At 42.7% G+C, this 14,126-nt stretch overlaps 1 protein-coding gene across 1 annotated transcript; it reads right to left on the reverse strand.

The window, feature by feature from the left end:
- Positions 1-9,922: 9,922 nt before the first annotated feature.
- Positions 9,923-13,745, reverse strand: Npvf (neuropeptide VF precursor). Its single transcript, XM_021191704.2, has 3 exons — positions 13,556-13,745; positions 11,728-12,107; positions 9,923-10,173 (listed from the first exon to the last, which is right to left on the reverse strand). The coding sequence occupies exons 1-3, from the start codon at positions 13,691-13,693 to the stop codon at positions 10,122-10,124; spliced, it is 570 nt and encodes a 189-aa protein (XP_021047363.1). The 5' UTR covers positions 13,694-13,745; the 3' UTR covers positions 9,923-10,121.
- Positions 13,746-14,126: the final 381 nt, after the last annotated feature.

Genomic DNA, 14,126 nt, shown 5'->3' on the forward strand with positions numbered 1-14,126 from the left:
AAAATTTAAAAAAAAATCTTGATTAAAGAAAAACGAGGCTCCAGTTTGTTTTATAGGTTTTAAAGTTCTGCTGTGTGTTTAATTGCCTTGTGTGACCACTTGTCGCCTTAGGGCCGAATCCTTACCCCACTTTTTTTTAAATGTCCATTTTGCTTGCCTGGAATTTTAAAGTTCTTCTGTTGCACAAATCACAAAAACAAAAGAAAACAAAAAAATACTTCCTTGGTTTATGGCATACAAGGTTGAATGAACACAGTCAAAATGAAAAGAAAATTCTAGTTTCCTGAATTGGGATTTTTAACTTAGACGTAATACTTAGTACCTTTAAAGGCCTTCACTTTCATAGTTCCTTTTCCATAACTTTTCCGGGCCTCTGTGCAGAGAAGCTAAAGAGAGTGTATCCCTTCTCTGTTCAAGGGTTGAGAATCTCACTTCTAAATGAAACAATGCAACATTTCACTTTGATTTGTCCACTGAAATTTTCTCAATGTGGTTAGAGGTATATATATATATAGTAGTTAGAAATGTCTCTTAACTTTCTGGGATCCCTAGTGGCCCATCATATTAACTGTCAGTATTTTTGGACATTGGGTTAATGGACTTAATTGCCTCAGTATGAGCAGGACTTTGGGACAGATATCTTTTGTGCTGTTTGATACTTGTCTCAATCTTTCTCCTTAGGTCCTCACACAATTCCTTACAGAGCACTTATTAAAAAAGTCTTACGAGTTAAAAAAAAAACAAACAAACAAAAAAACAAAACAAAAAAAAATTGCATGATGCACTGTCATAGCTAATTACTTTTATTGTATATTTTACAAAAGAGGAACAATAGATTCTGCTTTATTAGCCACAATATACCAGTGCCTAAAAATCTGAAGTAAAATCAATTTTGTGAGTTTTCCTTCAGGATTAAAAAAATATTTTTCTACTTCTACAAAGAAAATGTTAATTTGACATCAATCTGGTTATAATTTAGTTCCGTTCTTGATTCTAATAGTGGTTTTCCTGTTTGTCTCCTTTCATATTTTAGTTCCTATATTGAACATGAGGATATGAGTAATAATTCTCGCTATTTCCTTAGATATATTCAGGAATATGTGCATCACATTCATGTTATGTTATGAGAGGAAAATACTTCTATGAGGAACTTTTTTATTAGTTGTCTTTGGACATATTATGGGGTAATCATTAATGTAGATTTTTCTGACATCAAGCGCATAGTTTTCAGTTTTAATTGACTTTAATAGGAAACAGACAGGAAGTAATGTAATGAGTTGTGTTGTTGTGAAGAGTGTGAACGAGTTCTCAAGTTCAAGAGAAAGCATTGGGAAACAGCACACCAGCAAGCACAGCTCTTCATTTAAGAGAAATAAACTAATCAGTCTGTTGTCATGACTGTCCTTAAATGTCTCCTCATATCTGACAGGCTCACAGAAAGCTGTGCTTGCCCAGGCATTTCCAGGCTCTCCATGAGCTTGGGACCCAGGTCAGTGCAGTCTGCCAAGAGCCATGAGTGAGTAAAAGTGGGGAGGAAATGGCATAGCGTCCTCTGAGATGTGCCAAAGACATTGTAGAAGAATGGTTAGGTGACACATTTTTCGTTTGTTTGTTTGTTTTTGATTTTTGGAGACAGGATTTCTCTGCGTAGTAGCCCCGGCTGTCCTGGAACTCACTTTGTAGACCAGGCTGGCCTTGAACTCAGAAATCTGCCTGCCTCTGCCTCCCGAGGGCTGGGATTAAAGGCATGCGCCACCACTGCCTGGCCAGGTGACAAGTTTTAACATTTCTGGGTAACAGAAGGCACTGTAGTGGCGCCTAGGCCTCTAGAAAACATCTAGCTTTGTTGTTTTCCTGGGATTTTTTTGTTTGCGTAATTAAGACAAAACTTCAGGTGTGCTTACATTGTATCACATATAATGAATAGAATCAGATGCCAGAAAAAGACTAATGAAGTATATTTAATTGAATTGTAAACTTATAGGAGACTAAGATGATAAATGTTATGTTATATGGATTTTTTTATCACAATAAAAATTTGTTTCAAAAGGCAAGCAATATCTCCACAATTTAAAAAGCACAGCAGCGAGTAAAATATGCAACATCTGACAAACATTCCAGAGACCGAGTTAACTGGCAAATGGCAAGGTCACATAGACTGGGAATTGTGAGAGGGCATGAAGTTTGCTGGGTAGTATTTCCTCACTGAATCCTATTGAGCATATGGAAGAAGGCATGGAGGAGTCTACTGTATGTCATGCTTCACCTCTGGCCACGGCTCCCCAATTCTGCTTGTCAGTCACCCAGATTTCCTGAACCTCTCTGGCCCAGCTCCCCTGCTGAAGCAGGATGGGAGGCTGGTCTTCATCAGCAGGAGCAGTGTGGGAGCTGGGGGGATAGTTTAGTTTAGTTGGTAACGTGCTGCCTTGAGGACTTGAGGTTCATGGTGGTTCGGGGGCTTAGCATACCTGAGATTCTTTTTAAAAAAAGAGAGAGAGAAAGAAAACGAAAAATAAACAAACAAAATCCTCAGCACCTGAGGCCTTTACATGCATATGCACATATGCACATTTAGCACACACGCATACGTGCATGTGTACACATGTGCTTATATGTACAGATAGACATGCACCCCAAAACACTTTTACTGCTGGAGAAGAAAAGGTATTAGTTGTTCCTTAATGATCCAAGATAACAATGTCTCCTTCTGCTTCTGTGACGCCGTACCCCTTACCGCTCATTCTCGATGAGGTGGGTACACTCCTCTCCTTCTCTTCCCTCAGATGCCTCAGGGAAGAGATAAAGTAATATTTTCCCAGAATCTATATTCTGTCTATCCCCCCCTCCCTTCCTCCATCCTGCTCTGCTGCGTCTCTCCCTTCCCCTCTCCCTTCCCTTCCTCCCTTCCACACCCGTGTGTGGTAATCTAAAACACTAAGGGTTTAATCTTGGGATCCTCTCTCTCTCTCTCTCTCTCTCTCTCTTTTTTTTTTTTTTATCTTTAGTGCTTAGTTGAGCGGGCGTTTCCTGCATGCTCAGTATGGTACAGAGCTGGATGTCAGGAGCTGGAGGGCATGCCATTGCTGGTGGACAGGGCGGTGGATTGAGGAGAGTGTTACCTTTAAGACAGATTAATGTCAGTTAAATGAGTTTGTTGGCTCCTGTTTCTTCTAAGCCCTGTTCTCATGTATAGAAATCAGTATAACAGAATAGTAGAAAATGTTAAAACAGACATAATCCCTACAGCAACAAATCATCACAAATTTTAGGAAGGAATAGTCGAATTAAGTGGCTCCTAGTCAGGAATCATTTGGACTTCCAGGTAACATTTGGTAGTGTCAAGAGACGTGGTTCCATTGGCACATGTTAGGTAAAACTACAGATAGAAATTACGGGTACTGCCAAACAATGGGCAATGGATGAGCCAATAGTCCCCAGCCCAAACTCAATGGCTCATTGTCGTTTAGTGAACAGTTAAAATGTGATACTATTTTATATACCCAGGAAGTGAGTTTGTAGAGGTTGCCCTTCTGATAGCCACATGGTTGCCTTTTTCTTTCACAGTAATTGTGTTTGGGACCACGTCCAGGAGTGGAGAGAAACATTATTTCCTTGTCCTGATTGCAGGTAAGGGTGGCCATTTGCATGAAAGAGGAACTCACTGGTTACTGTTTGAAGAGCAGTTTGTTTTGTTTTGAAATAGAGGATTCTTTTGCCATGGCTCTGTTTCTGCTCTCAGAAAGAGACCCAGTATCTTGTTAAGACCCCAGAGGAGGGAAGGATGGCAGGAGATTGGGTCCCTGTTGGCTGGCTGTTGACTGAATTTTCACACCAACTCAGAACTGCCCCCCCACCACACCCCTATTTTTATGTGGGAAGAAAGAAGCCTTTCTTGGTTGGGACAATGTTATTTGGTTTTCTGTTGCATGCATCTGAATCGAAATTCCTGGTGAAGACGCAGGTGCAGAAATAGCATGAGGTTCGGTTCATTCATTATGCAGTGAGATAATTTCTTAATTTTTAAAGGAGAGGATTCGTGTCATGGCCCAGGCAGATCTTTAAGAAGGAGAAAAGAGAGTGGGGTACATGGAGCCAGTGCACTTACCTCCCGCCTATTTCATTTCTCTGGTCACAGTTAGGTGAGCACCGACCTTTCATTTCTCCCATAAGAAATTGCCCCAGATTCAGGACACTTTTTCCTTTTTTTGTGTGTATTTTTCAAGGTCATTCTCAGAGTGTGATATATGACATGTGGTGCTGAGGCCACGTGGCAGTCACTTCCATGAAAGTCATCACTGTATCAGAGCAGCCCAATCCCATCCCAGGAATAGCTGGAATTGGGCTGACTGGCACCAATCCAGGTAGGATACAGGGAAGGTAAATGCTGCAAGAGAGTTTCTCTCTCTCTCTCTCTCTCTCTCTCTCTCTCTCTCTCTCTCCCCTATATTCTTTTCTACTGTAAAAAGATATTGGGGCCAGTGAAAAACATCAATCCTCTCAAAATTGAAATAGATGCTCACTTAAAATTATACTAGAATAAATCTGTTGCTGTGAGTCTTAAACATTCTGACATCAAAGTCTCTTCTGAGGGGCCTGGAGGGACGGCTTAGCAGCTATGAGCACTCGTTCTTGCAGAAGGCCTGGGTTATTCTGACCTCCACAGGCAGCAGGAAGCACATACTCTGAGATAATCCAAACAATTCAAACTCTCTAATTGAGTTTTCCCAAGACTTCTGAACTCTTTAGGAAAACCTCCGGTCTGGTTGATGCTTCAGAGTGAACTTCCTCCTGGCAGCTCTCAGTGCTCCTTGCCAGGAGCACTCCCTCTGGGCTGCAGGTCAACCCCCAAATCTAATAGTTGTAAAATTCCCAACACAGGTAGGACATGGTTGGAAGTTAGTTACACTGAGTCTGGATCCCTCCTCATTGGGATACATAAAAGGAGAGCGTTTGGGTTTGTTAAAAGTTCTTTGAAGTCTTTACCTTGCTACCAATTCCCCCCACCCACCCACCCAAGCCCAAGGGTTTATTGAAACAAAGGCTCCAAATGCTAAAGGCAAGAGAGGCAGGGCAGAGTTAGCCTGAAATCCTGCCTAGGCGGGAAGGGTAGGCTGGGCATGGCCATACCTGTGCTTCAGAAGAGAGGGCTTTGGGTCCTTCCTACTTAGGGGCTCCCAGAAGAGAAGCGGGCATGAACAGAACGGGAATCCAGGACTCTGTCCAGGACATCAGGGAAGGTATTATGGGGGACACTAGGGTTGCAGGCAAAGGGCTAGCCTCTGATTTTAGAATCTCTCCAGCCTGCTGAGAACTATCTTCTGCCTTGCCTCTCATCTTAAGTTTCTTCCCTGCCCGTGGAATCCAAGGGAGTGGCCAGGCTGAGAGAGAGCACAGAGGCTGGACAGAAACTCCTAGCTCACCCACACTCTGGCTTCCAAATTCAACCCCCCCCCCCGGGATGGAGGGGTACAGGGTAGAGCGGATGGGCTAATGGACCCTGAATACAACAGGACCAAGGCTTTGTGTGTGCATATGCACGGTTTTTCCATTTTTGAGTCTCTTTTTTATTATACACAGAAAAATTATAGTTGAGTGTATTTATGGGGTACAATGATGTGCTATTATTTTTTTTTAAAAAAATAAGGTTGGAAGTATTAAATCAAGTTAATTAAGTGTGGTGTATTTTTTACTCAGAAAGCACAGAGGGGGGCTGGAGAGATGGCTCAGTGGTTAAGAGCACTTGCTACTCTTCTGAGAAGCCAGGTTCAATTCCCAACAGCCACAGTTAGTAACTCTACTCCTGAGGGATCGGATGCCCTCTTCTGGCCTCTGTCAGGGCCAGGTATATATGTGGCACACAGACATACATGTAGGCAAAGCACACATACACATAAAATAAATAAATAAAAAATAGTAACAATAATGAGAGACAACGACCTGATGTTTTTTGTAAGGAGCAAAGTCCATAGCATCTGGTAAGCTTTCAGCCACAGACAGGGAAAGATTGCCGCACGTTCCCTTCCCTATCCTCTTCCTTGATGTATTCAAGTGGAAGACTGTGTACCCAGCGAATGCCAGGCCCTGAGGTTACTGTCCAGTATCACAAAATAATAATAAAAACAAGAGTATACATAGCCGAATTATCAAGTTTGAGCCGGATCTTGTGAAGGCATTTTCTCAATGATGGTTCCCTCCTTTCAGACAACTCTACCTGTGTCAAGTTGGCACACAATTCTCCAGCACGGCGGATTAATTCACTGATGAGGGTAGTACCGCATGATTCAATCACAGCTCAAGCATGAGTTGGGGTGGCACATTTCATATCCTAACCACAATCACACACAGTGTTGGGAGCCTTTCTGGGCAGGAGTGAGTGATTGAATTGTAAGACAGAGAGATAAAGAGGCAATCACAAACAAGTCTTAGGTCTGTGTGACCTAAGGTTATGCAGACTCACCCAGAGTCCTATGAATACTTCTTTAACCCTTTGTGGGTAGACTCCTAGTCACCTATGAACTTCCTAGTAGTCTCACCTCTCCATACTGTCACAACGGGGATCAAATCTCCAACCCAGAAGCCCTTGAGGATTACATTTAAGTCACCTCCAAACCTTAGCATCAAGCCTGGGGACCTATCAGATTACACAGGTCACAGGTTTAGGAAGTTACTCTCAGGTAAGCAACAAAGACCTGCTGATGAGAGAGCTGGCAGTGGGCCTGCCACGTAGCTCTCTGGAAGCCAACTGCTGTGGTCTGGGTAGTTTAAACTTGTCCACGGGCTGGATGCTTGGTGTTAGTTTTGGAGTGTTGTAGGAAGTAATAGGGGTCATGACCTTCCAAGGGGCAGGTCTCACTCTTGATTACTATAACACAATGCCTCCAACTCGGTTCCTTATTTTAAAAAGAAATGGTTTAACCCACCGTTTTGGAGGTTCCGGAGCACGATGCTGTAATTTGCTCCATGCTGGTGAGGCCCCAGGGAAGATGACAGCACTGGGGTGGGGATTCGTGAGATGGTGGTAGTTGGGAAGTACTCAATGAATCCTATGAGACCTTCCCTAAGATCTAACTGAGCAGAGTGGTACATGTTTAGGTTTGGTCTGTTGCTATGGATTATAATGCTGGAATTCTGTACCAGGAGGTCTAGGCCTATGAGCAAATTCTCCTAGTTGCAAAGTTTTGTCATGCAAACCTTGTTCCTTAATTAAAAACTATTGGTTAAATAAAATTGGCTACAGCCAATTACTGGAGGGATTAGAGGTAGGTGGGTTTTGAGTTACCTGGTTGGGGGTGGAGTAGAGAGAGGAGAGGGAACAGGAGGGAGAGGAAGAAGAACAAGGGGAGAGGAGGAAGCCACCCTGAGAGGAGCACATGGCCAGGAGGAACAGCAAGTATGTGGGGTACACTGCTGGGAAGGCAGCCAGGTCAGCAGTCAGAAAAGTAGATTAGGGGGTGACACCCCAGTAATTGTCAAAGCCAAATAAAATAACCATAGTCCGGTCGCATTTATTTGTAAGCTATTGGGATAAGTTTAAATTGGTTGTACTACAGATATGCAAAGGAGGGTAAAGCCATCCTGAGACTATATGTCTATCCCAGAGCAGAAGTTAAACAATGAGAACGATGAGGTAAAGAACGTTTGCTTTCAGACCCCGGGACAAGGGACTAAGGGATGCTGGGAGAACCTGGAGGCCAGGTCTACTCTGGTATGTAAAATATGCACCCCAGTCCCTTGTCCCAAGTCCAAAATCAAGCAAACAGAACAAGTACGGAGTGAATTGTTGGCACAGGTGCAAGGGATTAAAAGGCGATGTTCTCAGATCCTCCGGGCTCTAGTAGATTCCACAGGCTGCTGTGAGCAGAGAGAAGAACAGGGGGCTTGGGTCTCTTCCACATCAGCGCTCTTGGAGTACTGGTGTGTTTATCAGGAGATTATAAGACTTCCAGGTAGTTCCTTGGGACACCTAAGCTCTACAGTGGCCTTTCCTGTTCTTGCATGACTTTTGTGACCAGGGTAGCCTGTCTCGTTTATGCTCCCAAGTGGTTACTGGAAAGGTGGGAGAGCCTTTCTTCCAGGTAACAGGAGGGTACAGGGAGAACCTGTGAGAGGCAGTTGGGAAATGCGCACATGTAGTGTGAAATCCTATCCAGCTTCCTGACTGAAATGGCAACCTCATACAGACTGTATGAGCATCTCTTACTCTGAATTCCCATCATCCTTTGCCCACCTGGTCACTCTGGAGAAGGGGACAGACTGTTTTCTAGATTTCTAGAGGGTTTCCTCTCCCACCACACCCCCATTGAGGTTTGCAGGCAGGGGAAAGAGCAGAATGTCTATTCTCACTGTGGAGCTTCCCCACCCACCAGCCAGCCGACGGAACAATTGGCCTTCGATATGAGGGTGGTGTCTTCGCCTGGACTTGACAAAGGTTTTTAATATCAAGAAGTGACCAAAGAAATTATGGAGTCTGTCCAGGGTATCGTTAATGAATCTCTGCCCAGCAGGAGTGGGAGAGTCACAAGGCCCCGCGGAGGCTGATGGGGGTTAGGGGGAGAAAATCATTTCCTGTGGGTCCCCTGCGGAGCTGAAGCTGTTCAGTGAGCCTGTTACAGTGATGAAGAGCTTCATATTCTTAGGACTGAGGTCGGATCACCATGCATTTTAGTTCGGTTCCGCTGCATTTATAGATTGTTAGCTGAGGAGTGGCCAGATGGTTTTCCATCAAATCAAAGCCTTGAAGTTTTAAGCAAGGAGCAGCGGGATACACGGAGGTTTTTGACTATGGACTCAAGATAAAGGCATCAGCTCACAATGGTCTCTCTTTCGCCACGGTATGAAATTGGGGCCTTCCTTTGTCCTGTACAATTACACTGAGAGGCGTCTACTCTGTCACAGAATCACTGAAAGTGACCTGGGGAAGAGAAATAATGTGAAAACATGTTCACAAGGGACTACATCACCTTGGTCCACTTACATGTCAATCAACCTTTATCTTGTTATCTGTTAGGTCACCCTTTTATTTAAAATTTTAAACAAGTATAACTGCATATGGTTGTGTGTTTTGTGTGTGTGTGCCCACGTGAGAGACAGACAGACAGAAGCACTCAGGAAGAATCTCCATGTAGTACAGAGACATGTTTTTATACAAACATTTTGTGATTTTTTTTCTCCTTTTCTCTTCTTCTTCTTCTTCTTCTTCTTCTTCTTCTTCTTCTTCTTCTTCTTCTTCTTCTTCTTCTTCTTCTTCTTCTTCTTCTTCTTCTTCTTNTCTTCTTCTTCTTCTTCTTCTTCTTCTTCTTCTTCTTCTTCTTCTTCTTCTTCTTCTTCTTCTTCTTCTTCTTCTTCTTCTTCTTCACAATAGGACTTTCTCCATGGTGAGAGCAGTGAATGCAGACTCAACATCCTCTCATCCATGTTGCCGGAAATGCAACCCAGGGATGATGTCAAAAGACCCCAGGCTGTATGATCAGGCACTGAAGACCTGAGGGCATTATGCTACAAGGAGCGGGGAGTGCAGAAAGGACCCAAGGAGCTGGGCAGTACCTCTGCCCAGGTAGGTCCTGCCCAGGCCTCATAGCTTCATGGAACAGCAGGAGCTGGCCTAGGCTGACTACATTTCTCTACCTTTGGGAGGTGTTTCCCAAGCTCTGTCCCTGTTATCTCAGCAACTGGAGGTGGAGCTGGGTGCTGGGGAGTGGAGGTGGAGCTGGGCGCTGGGCGCTGGGGAGTAAGTGCCAGGCTCAGGTGGCTTCCCCAGACCTAGTGAACAGGAGGAAGTGCTCAATGCTGGATGGGGGTGTAGGGAGGAAGGGGCACACATTTTATAATGTGTAGTCTTATAGCTTCAGTCTCTCTTCTTCCCTCCCTCCCTCCCTCCCTCCCTCCCTCCCTCCCCCCTTTCATTAACCAGAGGCTTCTTTATTTACAATAATGTTTTATTCTGATAAAAGTTACTTCAAGTTTACGTTACAAGCATCCTTGATCATGTTTAACAACCACCAGCATAACCTATACTGACAGGAATAATGGCGCTCATCGATGCTTTTCCATGTCAACACCACAGAGCTGCTCAGACCACAGGTCGCAGCTCCTTAGCCTCTTGAAGTCGGGCTCCAGGTTTTCTATTTTTCTGGTTTCCTTTCTGCATCATCTGTTTCCATGAAAGCTCGTCTCCTTAAATGTAACAGGACAGTGTTCTCATCTATGGGAGCACTAGCAAGCAAAAGGACATCAGAATACAGCCCATGTGCAGTGTCGTCGTAGATGCCCTTGGCTCAGCCGCTGGGAGACAGAGGCAGGTGGATCTGTGAGTCTGAGCCAAGTCTGGTTTACCTAGACAGTTCCAGGACAGCCAGAACTACATTGTGAGATGATATCATAAAATAAAATAATAAAATAAAAAAAATCATCCTTGTGATTATTCAGTTATACTTTAGCTGACTTGGGTTACAGCTGAAATGAAAGATTCTGGTGGGTTCTGAATTTGTTACGGACACTAACCATTGATTTAGTTGTACAAGTCTACCCCATATTATATTTTATATACCCCAGCGCCTCAGCAAAAAACAACAGCAACTCTGCTTCACCCCAAGCCCTGTGTGGACGCCTTCTGTCTGCATCTTGCTCACTCTCTGCCCTCTGCCCTTCCCAGATCTCTTCACTTGTCCCTGCTCCTCCCCATGGCTCATCTTCTTCAGGGCCTTTGCTTGTCCTCAGCCTTTAGTCTGGAAATGACCTGTCTCCTCCCTGCAATCTCTTCGTGTTCAGAGTCCAGACACCCTCCAGAGGAAATATCTCTAGGTTCCCTCCCACGGATGCACCCGCCTCCATAGGATCTTATTAGTCCCTTTTGACATTCACCGATTCTCTCAAATACGCAGGACTTACTATGGGGCAGTCACAGGCCTAGGCCCTAAGAGTAGGGCAGTGGATAAAATGAAGGGGCTTACAGAAACGAAGGTCTATTAAAGGGAACAGAGCCTAAACATATAGTCAGAGAGTCCTAAGTTCTTGAAAGCAGTAAGCCAGGCATATTCTGAGACAGCTTCTCTGATTCTGTCACAGACTCTGCAACCCTATGTCCTTCAGCCCCTTACCAAAGTCAGGAATTTTACTTTTCTTAATATATGGTCTCTATTAGAAATAACATCTTCTAATCTTATGTAGCAACTGATACTATGATTTATAGGTACTGGATAGTAAGTGCTTTTTAGTTAATACAAAGAATGACTGTAGGAGGTTTTGTGTATAAAAGGAGATACAGAAAACTTTCATTTAAAAATTGCGCAGGAATGGAACCCGGCTTGACAGTGGTAGAACATCTACCTACCTGGCATACATGAGGCCCATGTCCATCTCCCTCGTCACCCCAACATATTCTTGGGAGGGAAATCTCTGCATTTGCCATCTGATTGAGATGCTTGTGTCATCTAAACCAGGGAACGATTCTCTCTCGTGGGACTTTTATTTTAGAGAGATGAAACATTGCACAATATGTCATAGCTTAAATCTGCAGCCTTGTCTTTGCATGGACTTAGTGTATGGTCGCATGTGGCTTGGCCTTATTGCCCCCATCCTTGAAGAGCTCTGAATGTACAGGGTTTGTTTATGTGGGATGGTGCCTTTGTCCTTGTGAAAAGCTAGCTTTCTTAGCCGACCACTTGGACAGTACGGGATACACAGTTTTAATTCTCTGCCTGTGCAGCTGACCAGCTTTCCCACACTTACCCCGTTTGCTTTCCACCAGGACTCTGAATTTCTTGATGCTGGCAGATCATGGCGTAGAGCAACTCGCTGGAGGCCAGTGAGTGCAGGGGTTTCTGCGGCAAACCAGCCGGTATCTTGGGGATGCTTCTGGCCGTGGTTCTCCCAAACCTTTGGGGCAGGCTGGGGAAATGGCTCCTGGTCCCTGCCTCCATGTTGACCCGTGCTAGGGGGCTTCTTTTCTCGTCTGTGGTCCTCCCAAATCTCAGGGGCAGGTTGGCTGCTGAGTGGGGTACTTTGTTGGCAGGGGCTGGACTCATCTTAATAACATTCTTTGCCCCCCAATCTTTTAGTTCTTGAAAACTGACACTTCTTTCCTTTTCCCCTTTTGGGATTCCTCTCAGCTATAATTAGAAACAAGAATTAACATAATGTATTATTATTACAAGCCATAGATTTAAACCCTAAATTAACTTAAATCTAGACTTTAATCTGCAGACTTGCTCTAGCTATAAACAAAGTTTGTGTTTCTATATGCAGAATTTTTAAATAAATAATCTGTATTAACCTTCTTAAAGCAATCTAGTTTCTCTGTCCCTTGACTATTATAAGACAACTATAAAATATTAATAAAAAATATATAGTGAGTGCAGCAGTATGTTTAAGCAGCAGGAATATAATGAAGTATTGAAATAAGGCAAAAGTTTGTTTTATTACAGTTATTCTCTTTCAGGTTTTTGATTCATATTGTTTATGGAGTATTTTTATATGCTTATATTATGACTTTAGAGAGAGTGTCCATTCCCCTGTGTGCTTGTGTTTCACCCCTTTAAAGACCCGCAGACCGGGATCTCGCCTGGTCTGGGGATGGGCCTGGGCTGCCCCATCCAGTTGCTTTCTTTACTCCCTTATATTTAGAGTTTTACTATAAAAACATGTTTCAAAAAAAACCAGTTGCACTTTAATTAGACTACAAATCACATTTTCAGCGAAGAGCCAAAGTCCAACAATCCAAGTTTATAGGAGCCACATAAAGTGCAGTGAATAGTTAGTTAGATTTGGTTCTACCCTAAACACTGGACCACATGCAAAAAAAATTAATTCTTTTCTGATTATAATCTGACTGATATATACTAACCAGAAATTTTCAGAACATATAAACACTAAGAATAAACATAACTTGAAGTTTTCTGCACTTCCCTGATGCAGGGATGAACATTTTACCAGGATTTAAAGATAACTCAATCTTTACCAGCTTGTAATTGCTAAGGAGAAAATACAAATACCAAGTTTGTGATGCAAGCTTCCAGCTGAAGTGCATCCTGATGTTATTTCTGTGTCTTTATTGCAGGCATGTACTCTGAGTCAACTGATATGTACCATTCACCTTTCCCTTGCTAAATACTACACACAGAGTAGGGTGTAGTTGTCACTGAGACGTCAGGCTAGTTGCCGTTGTGCTGAATTTTACCAAGCAACATCATATGCTGTCACAGAAAAGCTATGACAAAAAACAAACAAACAAACAAACAAAACCCCAAAAAACAAAAAACAAAAAACAAAATCCAAAATAAAGCAAGGCATAAACTTGCTTATTGCTTACTCTTTACAAAAGCATTAGATTCAAGATAAACAGTCTATGTGCACACATAAGCATATGTATTGAATGTCAGTTGTATTAGCATGTGTATGTATAGAATGCCAGTTAGATTAGTGTATGCATATAGAATGCCAGTTATTAGTGTGTATGTATAGGATGGCAGTTATGTTAGTGTGTAGAGTTAGAATGTCAGTTATATTAACGTGTGTACATACAGAATATCTGTTGTAATAGGGAGACTTTAAAACTTACCTGGGAGTATTTTCCGGAACCTTCTTTGCTGTGAAAATGAGGCATCATTAATTCATCTGTACAGAAGATGTTTGATGTTAAGAAGCTTGAAGTTGCTAAAGTCAATAAAATGAATCGTTTTAATGAAATAATTTCCATTTTGTCTAAGTCTAAATTAGGTTAATATGTTCAGCCTGGTGTCCGTGAGTCTACAAGAAGAGCTCTTGGTGGTTTTATACTGTTACAGATAAATGCCACATATTTTAAGTAGTAATATTAATTAGAGTGTGTAACTAAATATGCACACAAGGAATGTGCTTAAATCATTCTGGGGAGACAGCAATGTTTATGTTTGCAAATCCATTGACTTTGAAAAGAATTTTCCTCATTATGAAGGTTCTCCTAATTAGATAAGATTGGGAAAACAGTCATTAAGATTCCAAACAAACAGGATGTTTTATTTCTCAGAGCTTAAACAAGAAATCTTTTGTTTTTGGTGCTTTTGTTAGTTTTTGAGGGACGCTTAAAAAGAAAGAAAATATTCTATACACGCTAGCTGGGTTTTAAAAAATTCAGATACAAGGGTTAGGCA

The sequence above is a fragment of the Mus pahari genome, chromosome 2 (genome assembly GCF_900095145.1).
Source record: "Mus pahari chromosome 2, PAHARI_EIJ_v1.1, whole genome shotgun sequence".
Taxonomy (NCBI): domain Eukaryota; kingdom Metazoa; phylum Chordata; class Mammalia; order Rodentia; family Muridae; genus Mus; species Mus pahari.

Bases quoted from the DNA above. Each gene is read 5' to 3' on its own strand.
- Npvf (XM_021191704.2), bottom strand. From the start codon at position 13,693: ATGGAAATTATTTCATTAAAACGATTCATTTTATTGACTTTAGCAACT. The intron at 12,108-13,555 runs GTAAGTTTTAAA...TTCTAATTATAG, and splicing joins GTTCCGGAAAATACTCCCAG to CTGAGAGGAATCCCAAAAGG. The intron at 10,174-11,727 runs GTAAGTGTGGGA...GTTACATTTAAG, and splicing joins CCTGGTGGAAAGCAAACGGG to GAGACGAGCTTTCATGGAAA.